The following is a 22,210-nucleotide window of genomic DNA, read 5'->3' on the forward strand; positions in this document are numbered from 1 at the left end:
GCCCGAATACTAGAAACCGACTTTCGTGAGAATGGCTGGGAATTTAAATATTTCGTGGTGGCACCGACTTAATTAGAGTGAACTATTTTGGCAAAAAACCACAGAATTATCGCCATTTATATGAAACTTACAATTACTAAATATATTATGATAACTTACTATCTAAAGACATAAAAATATCACTATTACAAATTTATATGAGAATTACATTAAATTAAATTATTATTAATTACTTTAAGTTGAAATTAATAAAAATTGCTGTTGAAATATTTTATATATCATGTGCACACATTTCGTAGGAATACCCCTCCTGTTCATTGCAGCATTGCCAACCCATAGTAATTCGACATAACAAAAAAATTAAATTACTTCAAATGTCAAATAAACATTTCAAACATCAACGTTTTCCTTAACATATTTGTCTCTTTCTAGCATTTGCTGATTTATTTTGACAAAATATAGCAAGCCAGACATTACTGTGGTTGCTGTCATTGGAAAAGCGAAAATTCAACCACCGAAAAGAACAAGGCAATAAGACACAAAGTAATTTTAAACTATTCGCAATTGGCAAATTATGAATTTTTAGTCAAATCATTCGTTTATATATTTGCTAAATCGTTACCTTAATTATCGAATTCATAGCGATGGCCAGTGCATTGGAAAATTATGTTAACAATGTGCGGACAAAAAGCAGCGAAGGTGGGTTACAATGCACTTCTCGAGACGGTGCAAACCATACACCGTTCAAAGGCGTAGCATTAGAAACCGGCAAAATAAGTTTATTACAGATGTTTTTCTAACTAGTTTTGCGCATTGATTGTAATGTCTTCAAACAGGAAATTTTCGCATTATGGTAGAGCAATTAAATGAATCTGTTGATATACTCTCACGTTATTGGGATTTGCTAGATAATGTCCTGGAGACACTAGATTTTCAACAACATTCGCTGGGAGTGCTGTATGTCTTGCTAGTCAAATTCAATGGCGCTGCGGTTTGTTTATGAATATTTGCATATTTTATAAGCTAATGCGAACGCTTTTCATTTGTAGAATGTGAATGCTGATCTACCACAATTGTTCACTCTATATAAAGATTTTATCAGTCAATGCAACGGCGAACAAGTGCGATATGCTACGTATACTTGTAAGTGCTGAAAGCTTAACTCTTATATTGAAACATTAATATATAATTACAAATCTTTTCTCATAAAAATATATATTATAGACTATGATCTATGTCACATGTTTACGAGCCTTATCGTTGATCATCCACACTGCATTCAGGGAATTAAAGTGGTTGCACAAGCCATCGAAAAGATACGTCTGTGTGACTCACAGCAAACCAGCATTCACTCTGATCTCTGCCAGCTGAGCTTGAAAGCGAAGTGTTTCAAAACCGCACTAAGCTTTCTAGATGTTGATATAACCACCATATCTACGGCATCTGAAATTCGAGGGCAAAGCTCGGCTGTGAGTAATACACAATAATAATTAAATTATAAATGAATTCTATATGTATATGGTATTTATCAAATTTAATTTCTCGATTACCCTTAGGATACCAATAATGATGCCAAATATTTTCTTCTCTACTATTACTATGGTGGTATGATATATACTGCTGTTAAAAACTTCGATCGGGCCTTGTATTTCTTTGAAGTGTGTATATCCACTCCTGCTGCGGCAATGTCACACATAATGTTAGAAGCTTATAAGAAATTCGTGCTGGTTTCACTAATTCTACACGGAAAGGTAGGCGCTGCCATTAATCAACTATCTTTTGTATCTTACATCTTTTGTACTTAAGGTTCTACCAATACCAAAATCGTCTGCGCCAGTGATTTCGCGGTTTATGAAGCCTCTCGCGCAGTCTTATCATGACTTGGCAACCGCTTACGCGACATCATCCAGCGACGAACTACGAATAATTATGAACAAATCTAGCGAAACCTTTATTCGGGATAAAAATATGGGTTTAGTAAAACAGGTATTAGCTAACAACTGCATACTTATGCATATTTAAATTATTAATTAAAATTTATTGCAGGTTGTAACTTCGCTTTATAAGAAAAATATACGGCGGTTAACCAAAACGTTTTTGACGCTCTCCCTTTCGGATGTTGCTAGCAGAGCCCAGCTGGCCGATGCGGCCGAAGCGGAAAGATATATTTTCAATATGGTTGGTTTTTATACAATGAACATAGTAACGCAACTGCTTCGAACTGTTTTTGTGTTTTTTTTTTTTTTTAAGATAAAATCTGGCGAAATTTACGCAACTATAAACAAAAAGGATGGCATGGTTGTTTTTAAAGATGATCCTGAAAAGTATAATTCTCCCGAAATGTTCCTTAAAATTCAGAAAGATATGGCACAAACGATGGACTTAATAAGGCAAATTAACAAAATGGAAGAGGACATTTTACTCAACCCAATGGTAAGATTGTGAACTAATATAATTGCCATAAATGAAATTAGTTGTTATAATTTGTTTCCTTGAACTATATTCATCTCACTTTTATTTGCAGTATGTCAAGAAAGCTTTAGGGAACCAGGAGGATGAACTAACGTCTCAGCATCCAAAATCATTTTCTGGGTAATTATGGCAACTGTTATTTAAAATTAGAATAAAATCTTAAATTCTACAATGATATTTTTAGTGATCCAACGGATTGATGATATATCAAAAGCAAATTTACTGCAACTGCAACTGCGCTTTTGTCAAACGAAAAAATGTCCGGAATCTACTTCATCTGCTTCGTGCTCAAATGCATTTCTTCTGTATTGAACAAAGAATTTGCCAGCAGCAAAACTTTGCCTATTAAGACCTATTAAAGAATTGTTTTTAAATTCACATTTTAAAGTTTATTATTATTTATAATTATTTTTTTTATGGAAAGAAGAAAGGCAAAGGTACTTAATATATTTCATATACATATTCTCGCTTAACTGTAAAACAGATCTGGAAACTCTCGTGCGCGGAAAAACTGCCAAATTAGCAAAGTTTAAATATTTACGCAAATGAACTTATTCCTGACTACAATTGACTTGCTTATAAAAAATTGTCACCTCGTCATGGTTCCAGAAAATCCGTAACTTCCTCCAAAAAGGCATTACAGGCATTACAAAATACCAACGGCAACACCTGTGTGAAATGGCCCCAAATTTAGGAGAGACAGATGTTATTGTTGCAGTTGTAGTGACAACCCAAACCATGTTTTGGGGAAAGTGCAAAAATCAATTGTCATAGAGATTACTGGGGTACAGGAAACGGGCTGTTTCGACGGCCAAGGGCCAGAGAGAGAGGGGTGGGTGGGATTATCGGTGCATGCAAAAAGGAGGAGAATTATTATCATGCAGAGACGCACGCAGATGGGTGGTGTTTCGACTTTAAAGACACCATTCACTAGAAAGGAGTCCTTGAATGTGTTGATGGCTCCGCTGTGAATGGCGTCAGTACTTGTCTGAAGTTTCTCGCGACCGAAATCACGTCAGTATAATTGTGTTAAATTCGTCAACGTATTGTAGTAATGTTCTCTTGATGTCCTTAGGAGGCTTTTGCTTTAATGATAACAACAAGAACTTCTCTGGCCGTTGCGTTGAGTGTTAAGCTATTCTAGAGCCCGCATAAAGGCCTAGTTTTAACAATTTATTCTGAAAATAGAAAAAAAGGCATCGAGCTTCTTAGTTTTATACCCTAAACAGAAAACTTCAGAAAACCAACAAATATACTTATACATATGACCGTTTCCACGACAGTCGGGTCTAAGTAACCGGAAATTACTTTAGGAATGTTTTTTGCCGCTACAACAACAACAACTTATACAAATGATCAGTGTGATGAGCTGAGTCTACTTAGCTCACCTCACTATCTGCTGATTTGCTTCTTATTTTGTCGGAACCACGGATATCGGATCTATAAGATAAAATTGCCCTACAAAATGATCGAGCAAACCCAAGACCTTGTGTGGAAAACTTTTTTTGTTCACCTAACGATAAAAATTTCGGGCGAAATTTTAAAATTCTTCACCAAATTTCTATTTTGTAATTTTAAACTTAGTTATTTTTAAATTATTTACAAACAGGTATCTGGAAATCAATTCGTCTCGACATACTGATTATTTAGTATATGTACATAGTAACAAAAAAATTCCCGGAAACGCAAAATATTTAATTATTTATCAATATTCATTTTATCGCCTTCAAAGTAATCCCCACCGGATGTAATACATTTATACCAACGATTTTTCCAGTCCTCGAAACACTTTTCAAAAGCACTTTTTGGGAAGGCTTTCAGCTCCTTCAGCGAATTTTATTTTACCGCTTCGATCGACTGAAAACGGGTTCCACACAGCGGCAATTTCAGTTTGGGGAACAAGAAAAAATCACACGGAGCCGAATCTGGTGAATACGGTGGTTTGAAAAAAATTCAGCTTTATCGAGACGAGTCGAGCAAGAACGCGTTTCATACCCAAAATATATACCAAAATCATTTGAACGGACTCGCGAGAGATGTCGAGCTCTCTTTCCATCTTTCTAACACTTGCCTAACAATTTTCCTTCACCTTTCTAAAATTTTCAACAGTTGAATAGACTGAAGATCGTCCAGAAGGAGGCATGTCTTCAACTATGTCTCGATTGTCTTTGAAGGCTTTATACCACTCCTAGGCTTGTGTTTTCGATAAAACTGAATCACCGTAAGACTTTAGCCAACTTAACAAAATACATTTTTTGGAAATATCATTTTCCGGAGAATTTAATTATAATTTCCGGATGATTTTTTGTCACAATATATAATATATCCATACCTTTCTATTTGTTCCAGGCGTTACAAACCGTTAAACTATTAAATTAATAACGCTAAGAATTAAAAAAAAAATAGATCGAAAATGGTGAATCAATACCAGCATCAAATCTTACTGATGTAATTAAAAGGTTACAGTGACGGAAGAATAATTCTTAATGAGTAAACAGTAATGTAGAAATGGCGAATTATGACATGATTGTATGAGGCTATATGTGAAAACAAATTTCCGTTAAGCATTCTTCTTCTTCTTTGGCACTACACGAAACTTCGTTAGTTGCCTCTATCCTTTGCGATGTCACGCCAGTTGTATCTCCCAAATGCAGACAGGTCGCTATGCACTTGCTTCCGTTATCCACCTATGGGTCTCGAGTCGAAGGAGCTTTTCACTGGATATCATCTGTCATGCGAACGCCATGGTCTAGACATCGCATTCGTTGATTTTTTTGCGCTTAACTACATACATATGTATATCCATATCTCCGTATAGCTCATTCAGTTCGTGGCTCCATCTTCTTCGATACTCATCGTTAACACCGACGAATGTCTCCAAGGATCTCTCGAAATAATGTTCCTAGTTATTCTAGATTGATTTGGCTTAGAATTGGTGGAATTTATGCTGGTTCCAAGATATACAAAGTCGTTAACTTTTTCAAAAGTTTGTCGCATCCAGGTGCTTTGTCTTGTCCTCATTCACCACAACCTCTTTCGCTTCTTTTTTGGGCTTGAAAAATTTGCGCTGACGGCTCTGTTGTTAGGCTTACGATATCAATATCATCTCCTTTAGAGTTGATAATGCCACTACGGTTAAGATTAGCGGCTCGTATCACTCATTCCAACTATATTAAAAAAAAAACTCACAGGAGAGAATCACCCTGTCTAAAATCTCGTTTGAAATCAAATTGCTCCTAGAAGTCTTTCCCGATTTAAACGAACGGTTGTGCTTAACGTCATTCGGCATAGCCGTCTGACTGTCACAAATATACTAATTTTAGAGATGGCGTCGAATAGACAGCTCCTATCAGTGCTGTCGAAAGCAGTTTTGAAATCGACAAAAAGATGATACGTGTCGATCTGTTTGTCAATGGTCTTCTCCCTGATTTTACGCATTGTCAAAATCTGATCTATAGTGGATTTACCAGGTCTAAAGCCACACTGATTGGGTTATTTACAATAGGCTTAAGTCTTTCACACAATACTGTCGAACGAATTATATGCGACTGATTCCGTGTATAACCAAGAACTGCGGTATTCGCAAAGTTATTGCAACAGCAATATATCGCTTTACTTTTAACACGGTCAACTATCTTCCCAAAAAAGGTTGAGAGAGGTACATACTTCCCGCCACCATCCAAATGGGGATCTCCGTCTTTCTTGTTGACTTATATAGTATATCGGTTCTTATGTAAGAAATAGTGTTTTCTTGAAATTAAGTGATTACAATATACTTTGGTTCGGAAAGGGATGCAATCGGTTCGCACCTTCCTCTAGCTCCAATATACCCAATATAATGTTTCCCGTCCATGGATTGTTTTACAATAAATCTTAAATAAAGACATACAGATATTTGTCCTCGTATAGTGCTATAGAACTATATATAAACTGATTAACTGCAAACCAAGAGATCTGGAGTTTGAACATGAAATAAGGGATTTTCTTACGAGGTACATTGGAAGATAAACATTCTCGAAATAATTTTATTTTGAGTAATACAGTAACGACATCAGAAAAGAATGAAACACATATTAACATAAAAGAACCCGAAATAATTTGTGTAGAAAGTTTATATAATTACATACCTATAAATGCAATTATATACCTCGATTATGCCATAGTGATCCGACCTAGAATTTTTTTTGGATATTGTACGTAGGTTGCTATATATATTTCTGGCCTAATAAATAGTCATATTTATAGGCATATTTTTTGTTTGCGGGCTCATACGCATAGATCCTTGATTCGCCCTATGACGATCTTATAAACGTCTTTTGAAGCACCGCGATCGTATTTTTTCAGCATTTCTTTACACCAATCCACACGAGCCTTTTTTTGTGCGATTGTCAAATTGTGCGGGATCCAACGAGAACAAACCTTTTTTTACGGCCAGGTGTTCATGCAATATCGAATGTATGCTGGTGGGAGAAATGCATAGGCATGCCTCTATCTGAAGGTATGTTACATGACGGTCTTGCATTATCAGTTCATGTACGGCATCGATGTTTTCTGGCACAACGGCTGTTTTTGGACGACCTTCACGGAACTCGTCTTTGAGCGAGCGTCGTCCACGATTGAATTCGTTGTACCAGTTCTTCACAGTGCTATAGGATGGTGCTTCATAGCCATACAAAGATTTTTGTTCATCGATGCACTATTGTCGTGATAATCCACGTCGAAAGTTGTGAAAAATGATCGCACGAAAATGTTCACGAGTTAATTCCATTTTTTGGCCGAGATGAATTTTGTAATTCCCTGTAAATAAAACAATTCACGATTGAATGACTAACGTGTTCTGAGTGATGTTATGCTAAAAAATGTCAAACTTAACAGAATATATATAGCAGCCCTCGTAACACTTATTGTCCAACACACTCCACGCCGAATTGCATGAAGATATTTTCTCAACTAAAAAAGTTTTCCATTCAAGAACTTGACTTTGATCGGTCCGCTTGCATGGCAGCTATATCCTGTAGTGATCTGATATCGGCGATGCCGAATGTAAAAAATGTCTGATCAATATTTAAAAACTGAAGAGAAGAACCGAGAGCTCGTCATGTTCATCATTTATATATGATAGATGTATATAAAATATATCAAATTCAACCTCATAAGGGGGTATTCTAGTCTAGAAATTTAAAAAAATCGAAATTTTTTTTATATTTTCAAAGTTTAACTATTCAAGAATATGTGGATTTTGCCAAATTCAAATTATTTTCGAAGATATAGGCATTTTTCTGACCCGGCATCCAAACTGGTTCGGCCGGAACTAATCGAACAAAAGACTTTACGCGAAACTTTAAACGCGTTTTTCTCAAAACTGACTTTTTCGGAACGATACCCACGATTTCTCAGGTTCTACTGGACCGATTTACTTGAAATTTTTATAGAGTCTTCTTTATAGGCTTGTCTATGGTTGGAACTAGCCCCATCCCCAAATTTTTATTTTTATTATTTTTAAAAAATCCGAAATAGTCAGAAAAAGTGATCAAAAGAACTTTTTTTTTCAGGCAGTCGCCATTTTGTGAAAAAAATTTTTCCCCACTTTTCCGTAGTTCCGACCATTGCGACATTATTCTAGATAAATAATCTTTTTTTTTGGTTTCTGATAACTTGGAGGGTTGAAATCATGGGCATGGTCACGTGGAAATTTTTAGAGACCCCCACTTCGTCAACTCATAATTTTTGAAATTTTTTACTTTTTTTAGTTTTTAATTTTTTTTGTACTCTTCTAAAATTAACAATAACTAATAAAAAAATGGATGGTAAAAATATTAATTACCTTTTTTTTACGACACTTTAAAATTTACCTGAAATTCATGCTTCTAGACTAGAATACCCCCATAATGGACCATCTACTTGGGGGAGTGCCGCCAAAATCCCGTCTGAATTCCCTTTGGACAGAAATGACTGACGGCAAAGTGTGGTACCGCTGCACTATCCATACCAACTTTTCGGTGTCCCAAGCATACATTTTTAACAAATTTAAATAATAACCTGCCAAATAAAAAAATTGAGTCGATTACTCACACGGAAAAAATTTATTATGGTTTGTTGTATATCCAAGTCAATAGCGCTTTGTTATATGCTCATATATTTCATAAATATTCAAATGCACAGTTAGATATTAATAATATTCTAAAAATATATTTTGATTTGCAACCTTTTCATTTATTCTTATAAGCACGTAGACGAGGATATTAATGGAAAATTCACCGGAACCCATTCACACGTAAATATAATAACCGAAAAATGACGTGTTTACCGTATTAAAAAGGTGATAAGAAATGAACACAAAGCATTCAATGAATTTTTGGTAAAATTAATATTCAAGCATGACTAGGTTAGGTTGCGTTAAGAGGTCGATCATATCAGGCGCATCACTTGGACAGCTTAAAGCGCTTATATAACATATCATAAGACCCTTACAAATTGACAAAGCGTTTTGAGCCTATCACAAGCTTGTTATGACGGCTAAAGTCAGTTTCTGCTATGACTGCTAGTTCGCCGAAGGTAAGACCGCTAAGATGTTAGACCTCAGTCTTGCAAAAGCTAAAGAATAGCGGAGAAAGTGCCAGAATATTTCCACCTCACCCTCCTCCATATAACTTTGACAACTCTGATCTATAATTTAATGACCTGGTTTTGTAACCACACTGTTAGCTTCGGCTGTCGGAGTGAATGCTCACATCACCGAAAGCGACTGCACTTCGTAGCTAGACATAAACCGCCACCTTAATAGCAGCCAATTCTGCCTAAAAACACTAGAGTGATCCGGTAGCCTAAAGCTAAGATTGACGGAGAGCTCCTTCTCAATATTTCCTCCTAGCTTCGACCCATCCGTGAAAAAGCTCAATGCGATTCTTCTCCAGCGACTCCTCGCCATCCACAAATCTCCCGTCGGTGAACGGAGAAAAAACCATGGCGAGTAAACTCTGCGATGTTGTGATCCAAGTTTTCAAGGATGCAGTTGAAGAAAAAGAAAATTACAGCGTGTCCTTCCTTGTTCGGACCCCTTAATATGTCCAGCTTCCTTGGGTCTTAGAAGGCACTTCGCGCCGATGTACCTGCCGGCTATGTGTAAAATGACATTAAGTGCTACTGTTGGTGTAGTCAGCAATGCACAAGGGATGCCAATGGTAGCCGCCCTTTGGACACGTAGCCTTTTCGAGCGCCCTCCACCAGACGAATTCGCCATAGAACATTATAGGCTTGACATAGAGGCAAAACACCACCTTTCGTGAGAGTCCTCACCTTTCCTCTACAGTAATATAAGGCAACAGATGCCTTTTTACTCTCTCCTAAAAGTTTGGCCTCCATGTAAAACCATTGCAGTTTTACTTGAGTAGATGACTAAGCTGCTTCTATTCGCCCAGTTGGATTCCACGCTTATAAGATTAACGTCGTCAGCATAGACTGTCATCCGACAGCATGGAATAGATCATAAATTGAATTGACTCGGCTTATGAATTCGCACACTGACTGGCTGCCGGACATCGCTTATTCTTATTAATTGTCTTTATCTAAATCTTGAATACTTGTTATATAGAAAACGCTTCTGTGAAGGGTATTCTAGGTTCAGTGCAGCCGAACTTTACGTTTTTTTCTTGTTTTTACTGAATTTTAGAGCGATATTTTCGGCTCAATCCTAAGAATATTTGCAGCCTTTACCCGCTACCAAATCATAACTCAGTCTACTCACATAAAACACCTTACTCTTGCTCGAAAATAATATATGTATATAGTGCAATATCTGACACGGACTACCTCTCCAATATCTTAGTATCGGGTATGAAAGAACCCAGCCAATTATTGCGACATTTTCACATATTCATTTGCCATTTTATGATCGACTTTTACAATCGCCTTAAAATAGTAATTGTACAAATACTAACGTACAAACATATGTAGGAGTATATTAATTAAGAAATTTATACTTTTATGAGAATTGTTCTGATTGTAAATTGCTTGGCAAGTATGTATATAAAAACCTATTGAAATGCACAAAGTGTTCTCAAGTTGTGGCGTGTTTGGTATCTTTAATGAATATCACGCCATTAATATTCCGATAACTGTCGGCCACATAGGTGGTATATATATGAGTAGATAAGATTATTAATGGATTTATATGGTTATCTACGAACGATGACTCGAAGGAATGTGTGAAAATGTGATATGAACTGGAAACAAATGATTAATTGCAAATATTTCGAAAAACCCAAAGCACACGCTAATTGTGTGTAATGTTTGTTTATTAATAAAAAATATTACTTTCAATTTACTTTCTTCTCCTGACGCATGTTTACCTTTTGAGCTTATTTAATTAACTTATGAACCCTTTTTATGGTATACAAATATATTTGAGATCGTGGACGTGTCCCGGCACAATAGTAAGCCCGCAAATCAAGATCTTTCCGCAAAATCTTCCAAAAAGTATTTGACAGTCTGCTCCACAGCAGCAATAACGTCTTCGGTCCGCACTGTACGGCGTCTCTGAGGATGCCTATTATTCAGCATCCACCAATTGAGTGAGGTCGCATCAGGTAGGTGACGCAATTCAAAGGAATGGGTTACACTCCACACTTGGTGAGTGTGAAGGAGCGACTGCAGGTCCATACATCGTAGCTTAATTGTGGTTTGTGCCACTTATGGAGCCGCAATGACGGTCTTGGGTCGCCGAAAACTCCTCTCTGTACAACATCGCATGATGCCCATATGTTGCACCGTTTCTATATGGCTGCGATGCAGGTTTTATGTGGTACTCCGCCTCTTGACTTGATTCTATCAGTTTAAGAAAGGGTACCAGTGTGTCATTACTTCGGAATGACTGAATTTCCGATGATGATGTGGAGGGGGAGAGATGGCTAGTAAGCAAGCGGATTCTAGATGATAGGGTTAGAAGTAGGTAGCAAGCCCGTTGGGATAATAATTCTATTACATCTTTTATTTCAAAATTTATTTTTTATTTATGTTTGGACTTCTTGTTTCCGGGACATGGGCCTCTGAATACTTTTTAGTATCAGATAGTGTATGTGTGGAGTTCGTGGTGAGGATTCGGTGCATGTGATCGCGGCGTGTCTGCCGTACTCGGACATTAAGGATATAGGGGGTATGGGTATTAGTTGGACTGACGGACGATTAGATGTTAGCGGTGTGAACTTTAATAGTCGAAATACCGAACAGTTGAGGTCGTTCGATATTTATTAGCTTCTTGTGTGAATGGTGTAAAGTGTATGTAAAGTGCGTATGAGGTTCAATCCCTGGTTACCAGTCCAGTGTAGTACGAAAGCTCAACTCTCGGTAGTTTGGGCTACGTGGTTTGTCCGGAAACTTAGTTCTGGTACCGAAGCCCTTGGAGTTCGTTTCAAACTACTCATGCGACAAGGCCCTTCGCAGAGTATCAGTTGTAGGTTAATACCCGATGGAAAGAAGAAATAACAAAAATGTCAAAGTGGAGTTGTATTGCAACGGTCGTGACGGTCCTAAAAACGGCAGAGGTTTTAAATGGACCTCAAACCCTACCAAAACGATTTGCGTGTCCATTCTACATTGTCAATTTTTACTGAAAATCTGCTGGTTTTTTCAGGACGCTGATCAGCACTTCAGCTCGAATTACCGACTCTGCTTGGGCGATTATATCGACCGAAAGTAGGATACGTCTCGGCAGTGGCGTAGCAACAACTTCGGGCGCCCGGGACCAAGGATGTTCTGCCGCCCCCCTTTATCTACATACCTACAAGTTTCATGAGGTGGTTCGAACAAAAGTGAATTTTTACAAAATATCTTCGATATTAAGTATATAAAATTTAGGAACTAGAAGCCATGCAAATTCTGAAGTTCCAAAATTCTCACAATACGGTTTTTGAGGAAATTGATAGTAAATTTACAAGACATCTTATTAAAAGACATAGAAAAAACCCATTTTCGCCCTATATCTTGTACACTTTTGACACAATTTGCAGGAATTTTTGCCCGAATTGGAGTTTTTAAATATCATTTTTGAAAATTCGGAGAAATAAAAGTATTTGTTACATTCAAAGCATAGGGTAACTGTGAGAGTGACACGTCGCTAGACAAAGCTTTTTTTAAGAAAGATGTAAGCCAAAAGATATAAGACAAATTCAAAGACTAAAGAGTGTTCGAGTAAAAATTAATATTTTTCATTGTTATTCAGATTATTTCATTGTGAGTGTACCACTCTTTATCTTTTATAATAAATTTTGTAAAAAAATTTGTTGAAGTTTTTTTCTGAATACTAAAAAACAGCGAAGATCGTTTTGCCGTCCCCCAAGACGTTGCGCCCGGCGCGACGGCCCCCTTCGCGCCCCCCTAGCTACGCCACTGCCTCTGGGGAACCGAACTCTTATTTTGGTAATCTATTTGCACGATTTGCAACCGTTGTTCCCGAGTAAGTCTGTTCAAATGGCAAATCTAAATGAGTATAAATCTAGTAACAGCTATCAAAAAGAGTAACTCCGAAAAACGTATAGCCTCAATGAAAACCACACGTATAAAAGGAAACACCCGTTATATATATATATATATATATTAAACAAAGGTTTGTTTGTATAAATATATATTACTTGAAATTTATTTAACTTTTACTAAATGAATTCCTAAATATCATAGATAACGACTAGCTACTGCGAAAATCTATATAATTTTAAATATTCATGTCAAGAAAATTATACAATGCTAGTCACGACTTAAGCTATTAAGTTTAAAGTTATATGGATATTGGCAATAAAAAATAATAGATTTAATTACATGCGGTTTAATCATATAGCTATCTTTATAAATACTATCACAATTTGTATGTATAAATTCTCGATTTCTCGTTAAAACGCATGCCCAAGAATGCTGGTTAACTGTTTACTATACTACTATGAGCAAAATTAGTAGGACTTTGTTCATAATTTTAAAATTCTTAATTTATTCCTCAAAAATCTATGTGGTACCCCTCAAAATAATCCTCCTTGCCCCAATACTGTTGTGCCAACGTTTTTTCCAATCCTCGAAATAGTTGTTAAAGTCAATTTACGGATTGAACTTCAATGCGCGTAGTAATTCACGTTTAATGTCTTCAATGCACCACACCTTGATAATGGAAGAAAACTGTCAACCTAACCTGGTTTTTTGGCCTCTTTTGACGTAGTTTTGTCGGCTTCGGTTCATCTTTGTAATGATAATAGGCCGATTGATTGTCTCTCTCCGGGTCCTAAGCATATAGTAGATCCAAAACTCATCGCCGGTAATAATACGTTCCATAACATCCTGGTAGTCGGAAAGCATTGTTTCACAGACGTTAACGCGACGCTGTTTTTCGAAAAAATTGAGTGATTTTGGAACCAATCGTGCTTTAACTTTTTTTAGACCCAAATTATCTTTCAAAATGGTTTTCAATGATCCTTCCGATATTCCAATGATGACAGTAAGATCTCTGACTGTTAATCGTCGATTCTTAAGCACCAATTTCTTTGTTTTATTGACGTTTGATCTTCAGTTGATGTTGATGTCCCTCCTGGCCGTGGTTCATCGTCAACGCGTTCTCGACCTGCTTTGAATAATTTGTACCAATCGAACACACTTGCTCGCGACAAACAATTAGCCCAGAAAACCTTTTCTAATATTCTGAACGTTTCGGCACCAGATTCTGCACACAAAATTTAAAGGAAATTTTTTGTTGAATAATCATAATCATAAAAATCGCCGAATGTACTTTAGGTACTTCAGAAAAACAAGTCTATACTAAACACTAATTATTATTTTGATGTGACTTTTGGCACAGATGTCACTGACAGTCATTCTAAAGTAGAAAAAAATTCGACGAATGTGTTTTCGCTTGAAATTTAAATTAAAAAGTCTTACTATTTTTTGACCACAGTACAATACAAAGTTAATATTATTCTCTACTTCTACAAATATTTTGGCAACATAACTGTTATATATGTACATAGCATTTTAAAATCGAAATTTACTGTCTTTCTAACATTTATTTTTGATTTGTTACAGTTCAATAATACTTAAAGAACGGATATTGCTTTGTAAATATATACTACACTTTGTATGCAGGCGTCATACATGGCATCTAAATATTGTCACCTAAAATGCAAAACAACGTATCATCAAAAAATCGAAATTGAGCTTTCTATTGCTTACGATTCACTACATCATATTGCATATGTATGTATTTGTATATGTGGCATAAAATTTTCAGCTTTCGCTGTCAGTCATAACCAATATGTAACCAATTTATAACCACTTCATAACCAGTTTATAACCAAAACTCAAATTTCAGTTTCAATGTGATTGGTTTCTATTAACCAATATATAACCAATATATAACCAATTTATAACCAGTTTATAACCAAAACTAAAATTTTGTTTCAATGTTAGTGGTTTCTATTATATCGTCTTCCTTTCGCTTGTAAACTTATGAAAAGTGATATAACGTTATTTTGCATTTTAGGTGAGGATATGTATTTTTGTATTTACATGTTTTACATAGATTAAGTTGCACGGAAGCCTATGTACATTATATACTATATTCATATGTACATTTGTAGATAAAATATTTTGTATTAAATATTATTGTAACTAATTTTGTGCGCTTTAAAGTTCATTTACTCGAATTTACAATATTAGGTTGTCGAAAAAGTCTTTTCGTATTTATTTTTTTATATGGTATGACACAATTTGATTGGTAGCACTGCAGATATACTACTGCAACGATATCTATTGACAAAATACTCAATATTTTAATTAAGTTAAACTAACTTAAGTCAAGTTAACATAGGCTTTTAATTTCTAGTGAGCACGTAGACAAAACTTTTAGCACTATTTCTTAAAATTTTATCATTTCTAACGCCAAGAAAATACAACCTAAGCATGAGTCTCGAATAAGTCGCTCAGTATGACTCAAAATATCAAAATAAGATTATCTCGACTTAAGCCTTTTTAACATATTACAGTCCTACCAAGTGATTAGTAGGTGTATTTAACGTAGTTCATAAGTATAACTTAATTCTGATATGACCGTGATTGCGTCTGTTGGACTTTGATGGGCAATATTTCGTGTTCGACCGGAGTAAAATCTAAACTGTAAATTACAATTAAATTTTTCATGCATTAAACGCTCTTATAAATATGCATGCGTGCATATGCACCTCAAGTATATACAATATTATTTACATTATAGTACATATCTACATAAGTTTATGTGTGTGATTGCGTGAAACGCCTTTAAATCTGTTTTACGAAACGCTAAGTGGTCATAGCGCTCTTAAATGCCTCGCTCTAGAAATAATAGAAACGAGTTTTTCAACTGCATTATACCGTAATTAACCTCGTAAACACATTGTTGCTGTAAGCGAGCAATATAAATTCGTGTTTGTTGTCCGTATGTCTTGCAAGTAATTTGTATATTTTTTAAATATCTTCGAGCGAGGCAGTCAAATGCTTTAAAGTGGATCTTCTGGCGGATTGATTTTGATGTTGCCGAGCGCATTCATGGCATGCGCGAACGTGACCGATGGACGCACAGTCGGAGCGGATAGGCTGGAAGCGGCGACCTCTCTGAAATTATTGCCGGTTTCGATAAATTGCGTTAGTCTGGTGGTGGAAGTGGCTACAGTCTTTATGGGCGCATTATCTCTGGTTGTTGCTGCAATTCTCGACGATGCTCGGCGCTTGGCTACCCGGCGTGAACTGGGATACAGCTGGCGTTCGCTGACGCAAGACGACATGTGATCTGTTATAGGTATTTGCGACAAGCGATCATAGTATTTTATCATTTTGTGCTCATGATAGTCCGCATTTAATTCGAAATCATCCGTGGACTTGCCGTGTTTTTCAGTGTCCATAGGCACATAGGCTAGGTAGCACGGCGCTAGAGTGACAATTATTCGCAGCGCTGCATTTTTTAACGGAAATATTGCAAAGTCGGCAATCCAAGATATCGTTCAAGCACAGCGATACAGCGGCACAAGGGGAAAATAGCAATATGAAAAAACAAGCAACTGAAATATTTTAGCTTTTACATTTTTAACGCTGAGCCACACCAACAATCAAGCCATCAAAGCCATAACAGCGCCACCAACACCGTCATATCATAGCCACAGCTGCAACAGCGTGCAAACTTACCGTCTACGGTTGGGTATGGTTGACGGCGCGGCATGCTGTGGGCTACAAGCTGGCGCCACAATGCCAAAGCACTGCAACGAGTCAGCTTGTTCAGTGCAATTAACCTGTTTTTGCCTTTCGCTCGTGCAGAGCTTCGTTCGAACTCAAGACGATGCCGCTGTTACTTCTGCTGGGCAGATTGTCCTTGTACTCCATGCTCATTATGGTGGAAATGGCCGCATGTGCCACCGGCAGATTGTCGTAGATGCACACGTAGATCCTGTGGCTAACGTAGACCACAATGAAGCAAAGGATGACCACGAGCAGCAGTATGAAAACGTACGCCAATATTGTGGGTATATAAACGATCGTGTCCAGCATTGTGTGGCGCGCAGATTTGTACGGTTCGTTGTTACAGAAAATTTTATTGTTTTGATTTTCGTTTTCTTTGGATTTTTTTTTTGTTTTCCTTTTTTAAATAATGACTTTAAACTGTACGAAAATATATCTACTCAGCGTCAGCAGTTCTTACTGAATGGCACGGTTGTGAATATGGAACTGATCGTCTTGTTTCTATGAATATTCCGCAGCGCATACTCTCCGCAAAGCGTACGTACGTCGTTGTTAATCATACAAAAGATATAAACAAAATATTCTTTGATTGCCGCTGCCGTTACACGAGGTGACACACTCAAATGCTCTGAACCGACTATTCGCGGTCGTTCCTTTGTTTATTGTTTTTGCGTTAAGTCAAATGTGCAATCGGCTGCATGACTGGTTAAACTCGTTGACTAATGCGGCATATTCTATTCAGTGTGTACGTGCGAGAGTGTAGCTACGAGCTGGCCGCGGTGGAAAAGCGTAGAACTCTCATTGGTTTAATTGAAAGTGTTTGATGTTGTTGTTCGTTTAGGTTTGATGGGTGCGGCGAGAGGCGGCATTGTAGCCATCGCCTCTTCTATGCTAGTAATTGCGTTCTCTGCACTCGTTGCGATAGCTATCGATTCGTCTATCGATGAATGCCTGGCAAACTTCGAGCGCTGCCTAAGTAGCTCGCAAAGGTAGTTATAAGCGGTTTGGAAAGAACGAAGTTGCGTAGCAAAATTAAATTAAATTTTATGGTGTTTCAAGCTTGTTTGTTAAGCAACAGATATGTAGGAATGTGTTTGCATGAAGTTGTTCCTTTGCAATGGTTTTATTCGTTGTGTAATGAACTGAATGCCCATATCGGCTTGTTACTTCATTTTGATGCAAGATACCGTGACGTATACGCAACCTCATTTCTCAAGCAAACTATAGAAGATATAATAAATATGCTAACTATGTGAATTGTTGTGCATTCCGTCGACGTTGTTAGGGTGGAAAGGAGAGGAATCACTTATAAAGTTACTGGGATTTTTTTTGCAGCGTTGCTAAAAGCCTAGTTTTTTTACAAGAAGCAGAAGAAGTGAAGTCATGGTATGTTCTTTCAGTAAAAGGCCATTTTTTTCCGCGTCATCAGGCCAGCACTCCTTCATCAGCCTAATAAAATTTCTTCTGATTTGTTTGTTAACTTTCAGCTACTTAATTGTTTTAAATTTTCTGATCTTTGTATCTACATAACGGTGTTTAATCTTAAACACCTTTTTATTTCTTTGCGAACACAGGAAAATGTTATTGAAAAAAAATTCCTTCAAAAATTTGAGCCCTTAGTTGAATCAACAAGAAGTTAAAAGCCTCCAATCGACACAACTGGAATAAATTTGTTTGTGTAAAAACATCTAGGACCAATGGGAGTATATCGGCAACTTACATGGCGGCCGGACAACTGGTCATAAACTATTTCTTTATTCGCGTAAATACCGCTTATGTGGTTATAGCCGAGTACTGCGTCGAATACTTTCAGATCTGGCGCGTTTTCGTCCATTCCAACAACATGACCTAGCAGTAGACCCTGCAATTATACAAACTCTTATTTTAGGAGCCCAAAGCACTTCTTCTTTCCATAGAAGTCTTCTTGATAGTACTCTGTTTGGAGCCAAACATTAGGGTTATTCTTAAAATATCTCGTCTCGATCTTGATATTTTAACTTAACTCATAAAACTTAGGCGGCATTTCAAACAACCACTCAAAGTAGAGCAAAGCTTCCTTCTACATATGATATGTACACAACTCTATAACAAACTTAATAATAAAACACATCACACTTGGCAACATTCAAGGGGTTTCAACCCATATGAAGACACCACCACTGAACAATGTGATAGTGTTTAACGTGGGATCCTGCTGGCGACAGCTTAACTCCACGGTGCTCAAAAGCACAACGGATCAATACAATGCGTCGATCTGCGCCCTGAAAATTGGGTAACGATTTTCAGTACCAATCGGCAGTGTGGCTTAGACACACTAACCACCTTGGTAGGGCTCGAGGCCCATCTAAAACCTCTGCCGTACTTTGGGTCCGGCACCCGGTTGCAATGCAACTCCACATTCGACTGACAAAGTCAGTTCTTCCCGCGATTTGGGTTTTAACCACAGCCACCACGAATCTCCACAAAGGGCCAAACCCAATGAGCAGACTGGAGCGAACTCCAGGGGCTACTGCTCCCCGTGGTACCAGGTTAAAGTCTTTGGTATTGACCTTGTAGCCGAAGCTACGACCAGTTGAGCTTCCATACAGCCCTGGACTGGTGGCCAGGATCTTAGTCGCCTCTTACGACAGGCATGCCTTACCGCGGGAATATTCGGTTTCCCCTCGAGCCCGGAGGAGTCCCCTCGTACCCGCAGGGGGACACCACCACTGAACAGTACACCAACTGCTAACAAAAAGGATGGACCACCCGATTCGGTGAAGATTCGATTCGTCAATCATCTCGAGCACCCTATTTATTCGCCATTAGCAATATTTGATCAGGAGTTAGAATTGGCTTGTGAAACCTTAATGACTCTTACGCAACTTTGTTCTGGGCATACACTTCTCCCCATTTTTCGACCGCGTCGAACAAGCTCGTTTTCTGGACTTTCCGTTTGATGACAATTGAAAACATAATTAATTTGTACTGCAATTCAAACTGGCTTACAGCAGTAACAAATAAAACTATAACACACTTTTGTATTGCATATGACAACTGAACTCAGTATACTTTAATAATTAGACAATATCGGTGACTTTGAATTGTTGAGGAGTACGTTACGTTAAGCAATTGCGGGTTTTGCCCTATGGTTTCTGGAAAGTAAATGCCATTAGGTTTGCCTTTATAGTTAACTTTTACCTAAAAATGGGAGATTTAGGTTATTTTTCCTCCTACACTATGGCAAAATATTTTTGTGTCAACCCCTGGATTAGAGGTATGCCATTTCTTGAAGAGTTCCCTTAACATTCAAAATGTTAGCAATAATTGAAGCTGTTGCTCGGTTTGGGTAATTACTGTCTGTTATATCAATTATGACATGTTCTTATACAGTGAGACTAACCTCCGGCTTCTTATGCTCCAAGAGGGAAAGAATATCCCAAATTTGTTTTATAATAAAATAGAGTGTGACGCCCCTGTAACCCCAGATGACATTTCATATTGATAAAACATAGTCAGAACTTACCTATAAATACATGTCACCATATCAAATAACCGTAATTTCAATTAGACAAATATTTAAGTAGCACAAAGACATGTATACAATTAGAGCGTAGCATCACATAGTCACCAGAAAAAAATCTCTCCCTTACTTTACTTTCGTCACAACCAGTACAAGCTCGACGCATTTTTACTATGGATAGTCAAAATTTTCAAAAAATCGATCTCATTTTACATTTTCTTTAAGTATCATATCTTTGAAATATTATCTGAAAATATGAAGTAAATCCGAAAAATACTTATCGAGTTAGTATCGATAAGTAGCAAAGGGTTCTTGGGCGCTCTGGAACTTTCGAAAGCAGATAGATGCAAGCTTTGTGTACAATTTCAAATGTGTTTTTCTCAAAACTATGTTTTTTGAACTGGTGGCCACTGTAACTCGAAAACCGCTCCGTATACTATTTCAATGAAATTTATATATCGTCACCTGAAATGCAAAATAACGTAACATCACTTTTCATACAAGGACCTTTCCAAACTAAACAGGACTTTAAAAAAAAGAACAAATGGTTTTTTTGGCAAAATCAATTTATTTTATTGAAAATAGTCTCCTTCTGCTTCAATACAGCTTTTTGCACGGTCCAAAAGCATGTCGAACGAGTGTTTTAGCTCGTTGGGCGGTATGGCCGCCAGTATGCCGGTGCAAGCTTTTGAATGGCCTATACGTCTGCATAACGCTTTCCTTTCATGGTCAAATGCAGTTTTCCGAAAATGAAAGATAGCAGATTCTAAGTCGCACTAGTGTCATATCAGGTGAACACCTTGTGTGGTTAATGGTTAAAATGTGACAGTTTCGATGGAATTTCCGGTGATCACGGATTGCCCACATGTTAATCGTTATTTATGGTCTCACGACCACTTTGAAAACGTTAAACCACTCGTGCACTCTGCTACGGGATGGGAATCATCGCCATAAACTTTTTTCATCAATTGAAACGTTTTGGTAAAAGTTTTACCAATTTTAAAACAAAATTTAATGTTGGCTCTTTGTTCGAAGCTCATTTTCGCACCGACAACACAAACATACTGACAACTTTTTCTTATTTGCACACAAGTCTTTGATTTCATTGATGAAATGTCTTGTTATAATTCAACATTTTTTGGACAATTGATAAAGATAGCAGATTATTTAAAAAGAATAATGGCGCCACCAGGGGCGCTAGATTCAAAGTCCTGTTTACTTTGAAACACACCTTGTAGGTTTACAGGAGAAGCAAAAAACCGTATAAAAAGAAAACTACTTTAGATATTGAAACAAAATTTTCAAATCTGATTTAAAAGAAAACTATAAGTATATTTTAGATAAAAAATTAAGAAAAAATAAAGCAAATTTATAGAAGTGTTTTACGTTTTTTTAAATTTTATATTCTGAAACAAAATAAGATCAATCTAAATTGTATAAAAATAAAAAAAATTAATATTAATATTTTTAATATATTACAATATTTGAGATATCTGAATAAAAATTATAATGTTGTTTTACGGGTGTATGATCAATCATAATAAAAAATGTCAATTACAATATTTTTATTGCATATATCAGGCAATATTTGAGATATCTGAATAAAAATTATACTGCGTGTTTTACACATAACAGTATATCTCTGTGCTTAAAATAGACAAACTTGGACGAAGACTTGACCTAACCCCCATATAACTAATATCAGGATTTTCGAACATCCGGCTGACTTTACTCCATATGATTGGTGATTGTATGTGAGGTACCTTAGTGAAACTTAGGGATCATATTTTAGTAAATAGTTAATAGAAAAAATCCCATGAAATACATATACTAATTTTCATTTTTCTAACAAACCTCAACCGGTTTTGATTCTTACAAGTTGCAAGAGTATAAAATGTTAGTTCGCACTCGAACTTACCCCTTCCTTACTTGTTGTTTCACATCTTTGATATTGACGCATATCTTTGAATATTGACGCGTTAAATTGAAAATATTCACATG

The 22,210-nt window shown here is 36.8% G+C and overlaps 2 protein-coding genes across 2 annotated transcripts; one reads left to right on the top strand and one right to left on the bottom strand.

Annotated features, from left to right (window-relative positions):
* The first annotated feature begins 457 nt into the window (after positions 1 to 457).
* Positions 458 to 2,850, top strand: LOC126762040 (COP9 signalosome complex subunit 3). Its single transcript, XM_050478519.1, has 10 exons — positions 458 to 699; positions 837 to 991; positions 1,050 to 1,143; positions 1,225 to 1,469; positions 1,557 to 1,751; positions 1,807 to 1,986; positions 2,047 to 2,178; positions 2,251 to 2,433; positions 2,525 to 2,592; positions 2,657 to 2,850. Exons 1-10 carry the CDS (start codon positions 645 to 647, stop codon positions 2,670 to 2,672), a joined length of 1,323 nt encoding a protein of 440 aa, XP_050334476.1. The 5' UTR covers positions 458 to 644; the 3' UTR covers positions 2,673 to 2,850.
* Positions 2,851 to 14,487: 11,637 nt separating this feature from the next.
* LOC126761572 (uncharacterized) lies at positions 14,488 to 17,395 on the bottom strand. Its single transcript, XM_050477875.1, has 2 exons — positions 16,761 to 17,395; positions 14,488 to 16,426 (listed from the first exon to the last, which is right to left on the bottom strand). Exons 1-2 carry the CDS (start codon positions 17,014 to 17,016, stop codon positions 15,975 to 15,977), a joined length of 708 nt encoding a protein of 235 aa, XP_050333832.1. The 5' UTR covers positions 17,017 to 17,395; the 3' UTR covers positions 14,488 to 15,974.
* Positions 17,396 to 22,210: the final 4,815 nt, after the last annotated feature.

The sequence above is a fragment of the Bactrocera neohumeralis genome, chromosome 6, assembly GCF_024586455.1.
Source record: "Bactrocera neohumeralis isolate Rockhampton chromosome 6, APGP_CSIRO_Bneo_wtdbg2-racon-allhic-juicebox.fasta_v2, whole genome shotgun sequence".
Lineage (NCBI taxonomy): Eukaryota > Metazoa > Arthropoda > Insecta > Diptera > Tephritidae > Bactrocera > Bactrocera neohumeralis.